Source organism: Labeo rohita, chromosome 10, assembly GCF_022985175.1.
Source record: "Labeo rohita strain BAU-BD-2019 chromosome 10, IGBB_LRoh.1.0, whole genome shotgun sequence".
Taxonomy (NCBI): domain Eukaryota; kingdom Metazoa; phylum Chordata; class Actinopteri; order Cypriniformes; family Cyprinidae; genus Labeo; species Labeo rohita.
The window spans coordinates 7289524-7302534 of record NC_066878.1 but is presented as its reverse complement, the minus strand read 5'-3'; the positions used below and the strand labels follow the sequence as shown (position 1 = coordinate 7302534).

Sequence of the window (13011 nt, the reverse complement as noted above, 5' to 3'; positions counted from 1 at the left end):
CAATTACAAACAGTTGACTCGATGTATTATATTCAGTATGTGCATTTGTTTTAAGTCTTGTCCAGTAGGCCACTTGAAAGCCGACGGGTTTATGTGCGCACACACTCAAAGCGCGCTCACAGAACGTGCCTCTCAGCCTCTTATTTTTTGCTGTATTAAAATTATTATTATTTTTTTAAACATGGTGGCAGTTTCTAGCTTCAAAGAAAAATAATTTTTCTAACATCTTTGCAGCAATAGTTTTAATGGGTCCAAAACCACCCTGGGTGTGCATGATTTTCTAATAATTCAATGGCACATCATCAGTTTTTCTTTATATAATGTAATTTATTGTAATTAATGTAACTATAAATGCATTCAAAAATAAATAAGGTGTGAATTTGCTGTGACTTATGGAAAGTATATGTAGGGCTTTATACACGGTGTGTACCATTATAAAGACTAGGTTTATCCCTCACAGCCTCATTTTCATCTAAGAAAAAAAGTCATGAAGCCCAAACCCACAGCCACAATCATAAATAAAAGAGGTGCATTTTCTGCTCTTAAGGTCCCATTCACCAAGATACCTACTCCTTTACCCCCACCCCTGAATTTATACATTTACTATATCAGTGAATAAAGTCAAGTCCCGCCCTATAATTTATTACATTCTAAAACTTGTTTCACTCTGAAATATGTCACAAGACATAAGTCAGCCATAACTTCTGTTCTATGACTTTAAGTTTGCCAAGCAGAGCATGGACACTTATGAGATGTGGTGAAATCAAAAATCAAAATGGCAAGATCCACTAGAGGTTTGCTTTTCTTACATTTCAATTGACATTGTGTTTTTCTAGTTGTAAAGGTTAAAAACAAGGGTGCCCAAAAACACACCTGAGTTTTGGCACCCCTGGGTTAAAACAATGATAAGATTCTGACAAACATTAGTGTTTCCTTGGACTCGGACTCGACTTGGACTCGGCCCTTTGGGACTCGGACTTGAGTCCGACTCGGCCCATTTTGTACTCAGACTCGTCTCGGACTCGATTGGTTAAAGACTCGGACTCGATTCGGACTCGACTTAGGTGGACTCGAACCCAACACTACTTTGATGCCTTACATACTGATGTATTTTTTTCTGTATTGAGCCGTATTTAAATGGAGCTGAGTTATTGTAAAGTTTAGGAAATAAAAGTGTCCTATTATTAATGTTTCTGAACATGAATGGATTTAATGTTAAAGCATGCAGAAATCAGATACAGAGATTCAGAGCCCTTGTAAAGCTTGACTGTAGGCTGATATGATTATTTTTTATTTTTTATTTGTAAAATATCATTTGCTTGCTGATTCGTATATAATTGCACTAGCCTAAGATCAATTTTCTTCTACCTTGCTATGTCGATGTCTTTTTAGGTGATTTGTTTTGTAATAAAATCTCTGAATTGCATTGCGAGTGTTTTTCATGAGGTGTTCAAATGGGTTTTAAAGGTAATTATTACTGGAAATTAAACAGTATCCGCCTTATTTTTCCTGTAAGAGCGGGCACGGCCATTTTGTAAATTTTATAAGTCTAGCTTCCGCTTTTATCCGCATCCAGCTATTTTTTAGCTGTACAAAACCGCTTGCAATATTGCAAATTGGTGTGTCTTACCGTGTTATTTTAATGTATTATCTTAAAGGGGTCATCGGATGCTAAGTTCACTTTTACATGTTGTTTGAACATTAATATGTGTTGGCAGTGTATGTACAATTCTACCCTATACTGATAAAAATCCATGCAGTGGTTTTTAATTAGTCTGTAAAAATAATATCCCCTTTTTCAAATCGAGCCATTCTCAGATGCCTGTCATTGTGGCGTCACACCAACAGAGGCCGCTCCCACCATAGTTGTTTGACATGAGCGTCTTATCTAAGATCAGCTGTAACAGTCCAACCTCCATTGTTTTGATGCCAGAGCTGGGATGTAAGTTAGACAAGAATTGAGCAATTGAAGTGTTGTGTTGCTGGATGTAATAATGAACGTAGTGGTCGTCATTTACTCATCTGAGCCGCTGAAGATGCAGTGGATTACGTGGGTATCCGATGACCCCTTTAATTATGAACATACCGGTTTGTATTGGAAACAGTTTAACAATTTTACGCACACTGTTATTCTTCTGATTATTTCCCTATAGAGTGTTTTCACGATGCGTCATTAATTTATAAAATAAAGAAAATAAAGAAAACAAACATGATGTTGTCTCAACAAGGCTTCACAAAATTGAATAGAAACTCAGAGAATACATACCTCACAGATATGATAAATATATCAAATATTCTTAAAAAACACATATACTTATTATTTAAAGGTTCTTTTTTATTTTTATTGTATTTCATGTATTATACTTTAAATAAAACTTTTGCAGTGAGTTAGTAAAAGCTGTTTTAATGCATGTTTTAGCCTAAGTTCTTGTGATCATCAGGTGTCACAAGCGTGTGGTGTTAGATGCTTTTGTACTTCATTCATTCATTCAATGATGTATTTATTTATCTATCTATCCATCCAGCGAAGTTGTTAAACATGTGATATTAACGATGATTCAAAAACACATTTCTTTCTTTTGAATTAGGGTTCTTATAACATTTTATGCTTTTAGTATTCACGCGTCTCTCAAACAGACTGCATTTTCCTCATGTGTTTTCAAGTACCCCATATGTACAGCATACAATGCATGCGATATGCCTATGCATTCGCAAACTCATAACAGACTAAAAAATCCTACTATAATATGTATTTAAGTGAGTACTTGTCGTCAATAGTTGTTTTGAATTAGCAGCCACTAGATGGCGCTCCTTCAACTTTGTCTTATGCCTTCAGTTCTGCTAATGAGCTAAAAATGCTTGTAAGATTCTGCTAATACACAAATCCTTAATGTCAGTGGTCAAAAGACAAAAGATGCATTATTCAATTGTAAACAAACACATCAGATATTATAACAAGGCTTTCAGGATTGTACATTGCTCCGACCACATAATTCCTGTGAAGAAACTTAAGTTGAAACTTGTGATAAACTATGAGAATCTTCTTGGCATTCAGCATCGGATTCACTTCAGCTTTACATGTATCATATATTGTCCTTGATGGCAAGTCCTAGCTAGAAAATATAATGGCTTTATACAGTGCCTTGCTGAAGTATTCATACCCCCCTATTTATTTAAACCTTTTGTTATATTGCAACCTTATGTTAAACTGCTCTAAATTACTTTTTGCCCACATCAGTTTACACTCCATACACCATGATGAAAAAGCAAAAATACAGATTTGTGACATTTTTGCAGTTCATTAAAAATAAAGCACTGAAATAAGTACATTGCATAAGTATTCATACCCTTAACACAGTACTTAGTTGAAGCACTTTTACAGTCCCAAGTCTTTTTGGGTATGATGCGACAAGCTTTGCACATCTGTATTTGGCAATTATCTGCCATTCTTCACCTTACCTCTTCACCTCTCAAGCTCTGTCAGCTTGGATGGGGGCTGGCAGACATTTTCAGGTTTCTCCAGAAATTGATTGTGGTTAAGCCAAGGCTCTGACTGGGCCACTCAAGGACATCTACAGAGTTGTCTATAAACCACTCTTGCTGTGTTCTTAAGCTCATTGTTGTGTTGGAAGGTAAACTTTCTGCCCAGACTAAAGTTCTGAATACTCTGGACTGGGGTTTCATTAATGCTATCTCATTATTTTGGTGCACTGAGCTTTTCTTCTACTCTGACAAGTCTCTCAGTCCCTTCTGCCAAAAAAAAACAGCCCCACAGCATGAGGCTGATTCAACCACACTTTACTGCTGGGATCAGTGTTGGGGGTAACGCATTACAAGTAATGCAAGTTACGCAATATTATTACTTTTTCCAAGTAACTAGTAAAGTAACGCATTACTTTTTAATTGACAAGAAAATATCTGAGTTACTTTTTTCAAATAAGTAACGCCAGTTACTTCTCCACCCCCCCTTCCGCCCCGCCCCCCATTTATTGATTAAAAGCTCTTCTGTCCCCATGTTGAGAGAAATCGGGAGTAAGATGTTAGCTCTAGAATAAATGTGAACATGCATTAATTCATCTTACTCACAAAAAACAGACTCAGTATTCCTCAAAATGAATAAATACAGTGAAATTCAATGCAAACCCGCAATAATTCAATGTTAAATAATACAAATATTCTTTATGCATTTAATACCATTTTATTAACCAATGTCTTTGTTGCCGACCAAAAATTGCTCAAGATAATTTAACATTTGTTTTCCTTTTTTTTTTTTTTTGCTGAAGAGTTGATATTTTTTATTCTGCAGTCTACTGTACAGACATCAGTTTACTTTTCTCAAAGCCTGAGGCTTTTGGTGTGAAAAGGCTTTTACATTTGCCAAAAATATAACTTTTTATATTAAAAACAAACAAGCAAGCCCTGCCCAGATTTAAAAAGTAACACAAAAGTAAAGTAATGCATTACTTTCCATAAAAAGTAACTAAGTAATGTAATGAGTTACTTTTTTAGGGAGTAACTCAATATTGTAATGCATTACTTTTAAAAGTAACTTTCCCCAGCACTGGTTGGGATGCTACTGGGCAGGTGATGAGCAGTGTCTGATTTCCTTCAAACATGATGCTTGGAATTGAGTTTGATCAGACGAGAGAATCTTGTTTCTCACAGTCTGAGGGTCCTTTAGGTGCTTTTTTGCAAATTCCAAGTGGGTTTTCATGTGTCTTCACTGAGGAGAGGATTGAGTTTGGCCACATCTCCATAAAGACCAGATGGAGTGGTGGAGTGCTGCAGTGATGTTCATCCTTAAGTAAGTTTCTTCCATTTGCATATGATCATGGAGCTCAATTAGGATGATCATCAGCTTCTTGGTCACCAGTACAACCAAGCCCCTTCTCCATCAATTGCTCAGTTTGGTTGGGAGGCCAGTTCTAGGAAGAGTCTGAGTTGTTCCAAGCATCTTCCATTATGGATAATGGAGGCTACATGCTTCTGTGAACCTGCAATGCAGCAAAATTTTTTTTCGGAACTCTTTCCCGGATCTGTGTCTTGACACAAGCCCGTTTATAAGCTTTACAGGATATTTTGACCTCAGGGCTTGGTTTTTGGTCTGATATACATTTTTATTTGTTAGACTTTTTATTGAGAGGTGTATACCTTTTCAAATCATACTCATTCAAATTAATTTTCCACAGTTTAACTCCACACATTTCAAGTGTCCCAGAAAAGGGTGTGAATACTTATGCAATGGAATCATTTCAAACTTTTATTTCTAATAAATCTACAAAGTTGTTACAAACATGTTTTGAGCATTGTCCTTATGGTGTATGGAGTGTAGATTGATGTGGAAAAAAGGCAGCAACATTAACAAAACGTGGGGAAAAAAAAAAGGGGTATGAATACTTTAGCAATGCACTATATTTTACTCAAGATTGTGCAAACTGGCCCTTGGTGCCAGAACAAAACTACTGACTATAATAAAATATTAAACATGCTTTATAATATATCTAATGAACACAGAGAACTAACAGGTTTATCTATTACACAGGTACATCTGTATTAATGCCCAATTGTGTTAGCTATGTTACTGCCTGTCTGATGTGACCTCAATTTTGGCTGTTTATCAAAATAGGGAAGTTTTTTTGCCCACATAGTTGCAGTGGTCAGTGGGTAGTGCGAAGTTTGATCATGTGATTTTTTTGTTCCTTCACAAACCTAATAAAGATGTTCCTGTTCCTCACGAGTCGTTTAGCGTTTTTGTGAAACCCTACCAGACTGTGACGACACTTTTGGTGATGCTGTCAGGGTGCTGTCGTAGAGATACTAAAAATAATTTTTATTTGTTCACAGAATACCATTTCATCATAGAAGACCTATAAAATCTCCATTGTTTATTGACAAAAATATCAAAATATATACATAAAATTTATAAAAGAAATCTACAGAATTAAACAGAAACAAATATAAAAATAATATCATTAAACCAAATGGTTTGTTTTATTAAAAAAAATATACAAATATATTTTTTTAAATCCTTATTTACAGGGTTAAATTAGATACAGGGTGATTCATCACATCTGGATGAAGGTTATTTTATTCATCAACTGTAGGAGGGGACTAATTACATCGAAACTTCAGTAGACCTTTGAAACTGCCTACAAGTTAAAAGATGAGTTTTTGAAATAAATTTATTGTCTTGTAATTTAGTGCATTATAAACTTATAGTTTTATAATTTAATGATAAAAATTAATATTATATTATATTATATTATATTATATAGCATTCATATACTGTGGAATTGTTAGAAAAACTGAGACCAGTCAGAACTAAAGTCTAAATTAGAATAAATACATGGAAAGTAATAGGTCAAAAGGTGGCAAGTTTAAATTTGCTAAAAGAGAACCAATGACCCGTCCGAAATGCCCCTGAAACTTCACACATAAGCACAGGGGAAAGACCATGACATTTCATGATGTCATGGAAGCCGCTCTCTTTAAAAGTCAAAGCAGAGGAAGTGAGCTTCAGAGTTGAAGAGCGTGCAGAATGGAGATCAAAACAGTCTTAGTTATTTACGCTTTCATCTTGATTGTAGGAGGTAAGACAGACATATTTCTTATTCGCAACAATTTAGGCTAAATCTGTGACTTTTAAAATAGGGTTGTGGTTGACTAGTTTGTAAACGTATTCCCAATGCCTTCAAGTAGTCTGCATTGGTATGTAGTTGCGTTTGGGTAGATTACATCGTAAGAATGTATATCATTGCTTTATCGTGATAGAGATGTATGTAAGTGCTTTATCGTATGATGCCGTATGATTAGTTTGAAAATTCTTACTGGATTGGTTGAATGATATAACTTTAGTTTATACACTAAAGTGCTAATTTGCAACTGTTACCTCAAAGAGCTATTTATACCTTATTCAACTTATAAAATGTAGTTTGTTGGTGTAAATAACAGTATATAGGTTGATTCAGTGATATTTAATAGTTGTTTTGACTTGAATATAACAAGTTCATTTAGATATCATCATTTTAGGCCATTTATTTTCAGTGTATGTTTGCTCACCTTGTTGTTATAGAAACAGGAAAATATTCTTGCAAAGATGCATACAGTATCAACACAGCAAATGACGTTAAGCTACTGTCCTACATAATGAAAGACAGTATCAGTGAGCATATTGCACATATTTCAAATAGTAAAAAATAATTTACATTATTCTGTAAAATTAAATGCAAAGGTGAACTGTACTAGTTTTACAGTACTATAACTCCCACATACAAATTCACATGAGGTATTAGGGTCATTTTTACATGACTAAAAAAATCACACCTCAACGTAGCTTCATTTAGATCTACATCTGTTTTATATGTTTACACCTCTGTGAGTAACGTTTTAACACCACTGTTTCCTGTTCCAACGCGAACATGTCGCTTTATGTATCACAGTGGCAAATTTTCTCTTGCTGCAAGATCAAACCACACAAGAAAATAGAAAGACCACTTACAGCCGTCACTTTTTCTCTCCACTGCAAAATGTAGCCCCCTCTCGGTTTTAGCCGCAGCACCTAAAGGCGAAGATAAAACACAAATGAGTCAGAGCAGAGCGTAGGTCTTATCTACCCCCCTATCAGCCTACTGTTCTTCCATTCAACAAGCCTACACTTGACTGCATTTACATTTTATTAATGTGTCATTTTGTTTGATTTAGAGAAATGTGAACAATGTGAGACAATACTGACTTTGTTGTCTTCATTCTGAACAGGCATAAGAAAATGTTTGGCAAAAAGTATCTTACAGTGGTGGAAGGAGAAACACTGGTTTTGAAATGTCCTCGAAGGAACTTCAGTGAGAGTGGACACATGGAGTGGAGAAATCCACAAGGCCGTCTTTTGTTCTTCAACAATCATAAAGGTGAGGGCGAGAACACTGTAGAATGTATTTTAAATACATTTACTCTTCATTGCATCTGATAAACACTAAAACTGTATATCATGTTCCCCTACAGCGCTAAGAGACCCAAGAAGTAGCATTTTTACTTTAAACAGCTCTGAATTTACATTACACCTGTCCAACGTTACCTTAAAAGATGAAGGGACTTATAGATGTCTACTGTATGACGATGATGTCATTGAAAAAAGATTTCATGTAAAAGTATTGGGTAAGTAAAAATGTTTTATTTCTCATCTCTCTGAAAACATGCATAAATATGACTATTACAGATTTGCTGGTGAACAATGGAATATGAAATGAAACTCTTTTTGTTCTGATCACAGGAATGCCAAAAATAGAAATGGTCGAGTATAAAGATAAAACAATCATCAAGTGTACAGCAGAAGCGAATGGCCACCCACCTGATCTCTCATGGCAAATCAGTGGGGTTGAAATTGAAGGTAAGTTACGAGAAATGTGGCAAAAGAGTGGGCAGACTGTTAGGGGGGGCAGACAGGTATATATTCATATACACACACACAAATATATGTGACCCTGGACCACAAAACCAGTCATAAGTAGCAATAGCCACAAATACATTGTATGGGTTAAAATGATCTTAAAATGAAAATCTTTTGATTTTTTTTTATGCCAAAAATCATTAGGATATTAAGTAATGTTCCATGAAGACATATTGTAAAACTTTTTGATTAGTAATATGCATTGCTAAGAACATCATTTGGACAACTTTAAAGGCGATTTTCTCAATATTTCGATTTTGCACTCTCAGATTCCAGATTTTCAAATAGTTGTATCTCGGCTAAATATTGTCCTATCATAACAAACCATACATCATTGGAAAGCTTATTTACTCAGCAGATAATGTAGAAATTTCAGAAAATTGACCCTTATGAGTGGTTTTGTGGTCCAGGGTCACATGTGTGTGTGTTTAGAGTCATTAAGATTTTTGATTAGATAAATGCTTGGAGCATAAGCAACATCTTTAAAAATTACAAAATATTCTGCAAACAGAAAAACTGACAAATTCCCATGACTTCTGACTCCCATGACTTTCTCTTGCTAAGAAACAAATACCTCGTGAAAATAAAGGAACCACAATATTCTGTAATAGGTCAGCGAAGGACAAATGCAAACAATAGTACTATCAATAGTAAATCTAGGGTGTTTCTAAGACTATTTGAATAGGAAATCACACATTACTGAATATATCCACCCTGTTTTGTCCTAACAGCTCTACCCAATACCTTGAGGGAGGAAAGATCCAACAGGACACTCGCAGTTAGCGTCTTAACAGTCAAAACTCATATCAGGACAGCAACGGTGATGTGCCTGGCAAAACATCAAGCTCTCTCACAACAACTGATACATTTCATCACTATTGAAAATCAATGTAAGTATAAACAAATTGTAAGCTACATCTAACCAATTGCAGGAATAGCAAAGACCACTAACCAGAATTCATATTTGTGTTAAATTCACCAACATAACCACTGATGTTCCAAGCATGTGACCCAAAAAAGAGGCAATTCGCCATAAATGACATTAGCCAGTATTAAAAAAAGGGAACCGAAAGATTTGGGGATTTTGTTTGGCTCTGCTGCACAGGGAAAGTTCTAAACTCATCTATACTTTGGAGTATTTGGTAGTTTCCTATTTAAGTGAATGTTTGGTTCTCATTAGAGTGCTCAGTCACATGATGTCAGGGAACTCAACTATTTCTTTGAACAAAAACAGCTGTGTTCCCCATTCAGAATAAATGCACTTACTTATATAACAAACACTAAGTCAGATTCTTATACATAAACAGTCAAACTGAATGTTTTTATTGTATTTTCACATAGCTGTTACGGCCTCCACGACAAGGTACGCCAGAACTAGAGATGCGCTAACGATCACAGCCACTTCTACTCCTGTCTTTAGCAGTACAGGTGAGTGTTTCTCTTCATTTCACGTATTAGAATAGGTCTACTCAGTTAAACTAAATAAATAAGGTATCTCAAAAGATTCTGATTATGACAGAATACATTAAATATAGCTCATATATAAACGAAAGCAGAAGCTCTTTTGTGTCATGGCTACACATAAAACCACAGTGGAAAACTGCTTTTGCAATTGCTTTTGCATGTTACTCTCCGCTTCCATCTTCTGGTAGCTTTTCAATACTGCACACAGTCATTTCAAAGCATTTTAGGTTTTTTCTTTGATATCTCAGCGGCTGTTTAATAAATACATAATCTTTTACAGCACACATGGAACTGTCGTCAATTTCAGAAAGTACTGAAGTGCCCCCAACAGAAGATATAACTAACTCAAAAGGTACATATATGCATTCTGCATGATAAAATACTTAAACAATATTTACATTTCACCTAAATGTTAGCAGTGTTTATTCTTTGTGACTGATCAATTTCCTTTCTCTTTTAGTAGAGGAACATTCCACAGCGACAGATATAAACTTGACAAGTAAGTGTTATTACATTTCATTGTTTAATATTTAACATAATATACTTAACATATTATATCATTGACCTTGCTTATTTTATGTAGTTAAGTTGATCTCAAATCTATCTTTGCATTTCAGCACACCTCATAAACTCTTCAGAGACAAATTCAACCGAAGACTTCGTGACCAAAAATGCCACCGATTTAACAGGTGTGAGGCTCATGACAAATAAAATGCTTAAATTAATGTTTAAATGAAAAACAAAGCAACATGTACAGGACGTGACTTACTTATTGTATTACTGTGTGTTAATGCAGATTTTGACAGACGACGCGATGTAAAGGAAAGCTCACCACTGCTGATCCTGCTGGTCACAAGCCTTATTATAGCTTTGCTTATTGTAGTCATCTTCTTCTTGATCAGACTGCAAAAGGCACATTTAGCCTGGAAAAAAGGTAACATCAGATTATTAATATATTTATACTTCAATCTTCAATTATATTCTAGAGATTTAATTCTAAATTCAAATTTTCATGTTAATCTGTTGTCATAACAGAGAATGAAGAATCAGACCAGTCGGTGGAAAGCAGCAAATCAAAATCCAGTCATGAAGAAAAGCAGTCCCAGGAAAGGCGAAGACAAGGTATAACTGCTGAAACCACCTTATCTTATAGATCAAACATACAAGTGTTTGTGTCTTTACAAACTATTAATATTTCATGTTTCTCTTGATTTTCTAGGTTTTTGGAACTCAAATTTCACAGAATACAAAGTGGAAGAAGCTCCACAGAATACAGCAAATTCAGTGGCTACAGTAGATGTGATCACTGAAACAGAAGACAGTTCAACAGCAGCTTGTAACAACCTTGTCAGAGCTTGTGTCAAGGAGACTGAACTCTAAGAGGACAATTCAGCAGGTTCTGAATCCTCATAAGAGACTGAACTGATTTTACAGTTCTGTTATGAACAATGGTGCTCACTAAAAGATGATAAATATAGCTACCAACTTTTGTATATTCTTGTATGTACTGTTTTTACTATTCATTTATTGCTGGTTTACATTATTTTTATGAATGTAAAGAAGTGTTTTATTACAATGAATTTTTTATAATGTGTTTACAGTGTTCTCTTGATTAAATTGCAATAGACTGCCATTTCATCATTTTATTGTAAATGTGTATTTTTAACCTGAAATGGTTGCTGCTTTCACTGTTTTGACATTCAAAAGTCAGTATGCCTTTTTTATAAATAGTGCAGAAAATTAAATAAACTGTTTTTTATGTAACATGTGTGGTCATTCTATAATTAGGGGTGCATTTAGAATTTAAAATGTACCTTACATTTCAAAAATGGCCTTACATAACTGCTTTGAAACAATCTATACTGTATAAAGTGCTATATATAAATTCTGTAAGAATATGTACATAAAATACCGTCTATGTTTGCTACTGTCCACCATGTTACCTTTACTGGGTAACACAGTTGACAGGTAACTTAGTTGACATTTTTAGTGTTTTGGACTCAACATGGAAGCCTAGAACTACTGAGCATATGGTTTAGAAACATGTTTTCATTAACAAAGCGTAAGTTTTAGTTAAATTGTCCTGTTAAAATTTGCTGCAATAATACTTAAAACTGTAAAACTGCTGACAGTCAATTAATCCACTCTTGACACAGGTTTGCTAGTTTAACCAATATTAGGGGAAATAGAGAGTACATAACTTTTAGTATTTCATCCATGTGCTTCTAGAGAAAATATCATCATACTGTGCAAATTATGCAAGAATGGGACGAACCATTCCTTTTTGAGGGTTGGGTTTTCTAACTTAGTTGACAATGGCTTTTCGGACACAAATAAACAAGTTATATCACAATAAACACTTATTATTTTTGATGTCTTGATAACCTAATCTACCTGAAGGCAAAATTATAAAATTAATTTATATTTTAGGTAATTTTCATGCTTAAATGCAGAATAGAATGATCAACTTTACAAAACAAGGTATTAACATATGGCTTTTTCAGCATATAGTAGTGTGCTTGGGAAAAATATAATTGTGTACTAGAAAATTAAGCATCAGGGCTTTATATTAATGAAAATATATTAAAAATACACGTCACGGACATGAGATACCCACAATCATAGAATGACCTTAATACAAGCTCACTTTGTGGATGTCACCCCTGGTGAAAAAACCAGCATATGCTGGTAGGTATGTTTTGATGCTGGGATGCTGGTTTAAGCTGGTCCTTTGCTGGTTTATGCTGGGCCTTGACCAGCAATATGACCAGCATAAACCAGCAAAGGACCAGCTTAAACCAGCATCAAAACATACCTACCAGCATATGCTGTTTTTTTCACCAGGGACTTCCTCTTCAGTATTGTTTTGGCCTTAAGTAAACGCATGTGCTCTTTAAATATTAACATATTTAAGCCTGAAAAGCACTTGCTATATGACCTTTGTCTTTTGTGACTTTCATCAAATGTTGTGAACACATTTACTTCCTTGTTTTTTGTTCATTCGTATTCTGTGTGCATATCGCCGCCTGCTGGGAGATTGTGCACTCTTAGTTTATTTCCTGATTCGCTGTTTCCTTTATCTCTTTCCTTCACGTACTAATTTC

At 34.8% G+C, this 13011-nt stretch overlaps 1 protein-coding gene across 2 annotated transcripts; it reads left to right on the top strand.

Annotated features, from left to right (window-relative positions):
• Positions 1 to 6433: 6433 nt before the first annotated feature.
• LOC127171679 (cytotoxic and regulatory T-cell molecule) lies at positions 6434 to 11651 on the top strand. 2 transcript variants are annotated; one of them, XM_051120464.1, is made up of 12 exons: positions 6434 to 6590; positions 7756 to 7904; positions 7999 to 8151; positions 8267 to 8383; positions 9175 to 9333; positions 9785 to 9871; positions 10188 to 10259; positions 10371 to 10406; positions 10525 to 10596; positions 10704 to 10841; positions 10943 to 11029; positions 11127 to 11651. In XM_051120464.1, the coding sequence occupies exons 2-12, from the start codon at positions 7766 to 7768 to the stop codon at positions 11285 to 11287; spliced, it is 1221 nt and encodes a 406-aa protein (XP_050976421.1). In that variant the 5' UTR covers positions 6434 to 6590; positions 7756 to 7765; the 3' UTR covers positions 11288 to 11651. The 2 variants fall into 2 exon arrangements, with proteins under 2 accessions (XP_050976421.1, XP_050976420.1); XM_051120463.1 differs by having other exon boundaries at positions 10368 to 10406.
• Positions 11652 to 13011: the final 1360 nt, after the last annotated feature.

Excerpts from the sequence above, each read along its gene's own strand:
- LOC127171679 (XM_051120463.1), top strand. The coding sequence starts at position 7,766 with ATGTTTGGCAAAAAGTATCTTACAGTGGTGGAAGGAGAAACACTGGTT. Across the intron at positions 7,905-7,998 it reads GTTCTTCAACAATCATAAAG|CGCTAAGAGACCCAAGAAGT; the intron begins GTGAGGGCGAGA and ends GTTCCCCTACAG. Across the intron at positions 9,872-10,187 it reads TCCTGTCTTTAGCAGTACAG|CACACATGGAACTGTCGTCA; the intron begins GTGAGTGTTTCT and ends AATCTTTTACAG.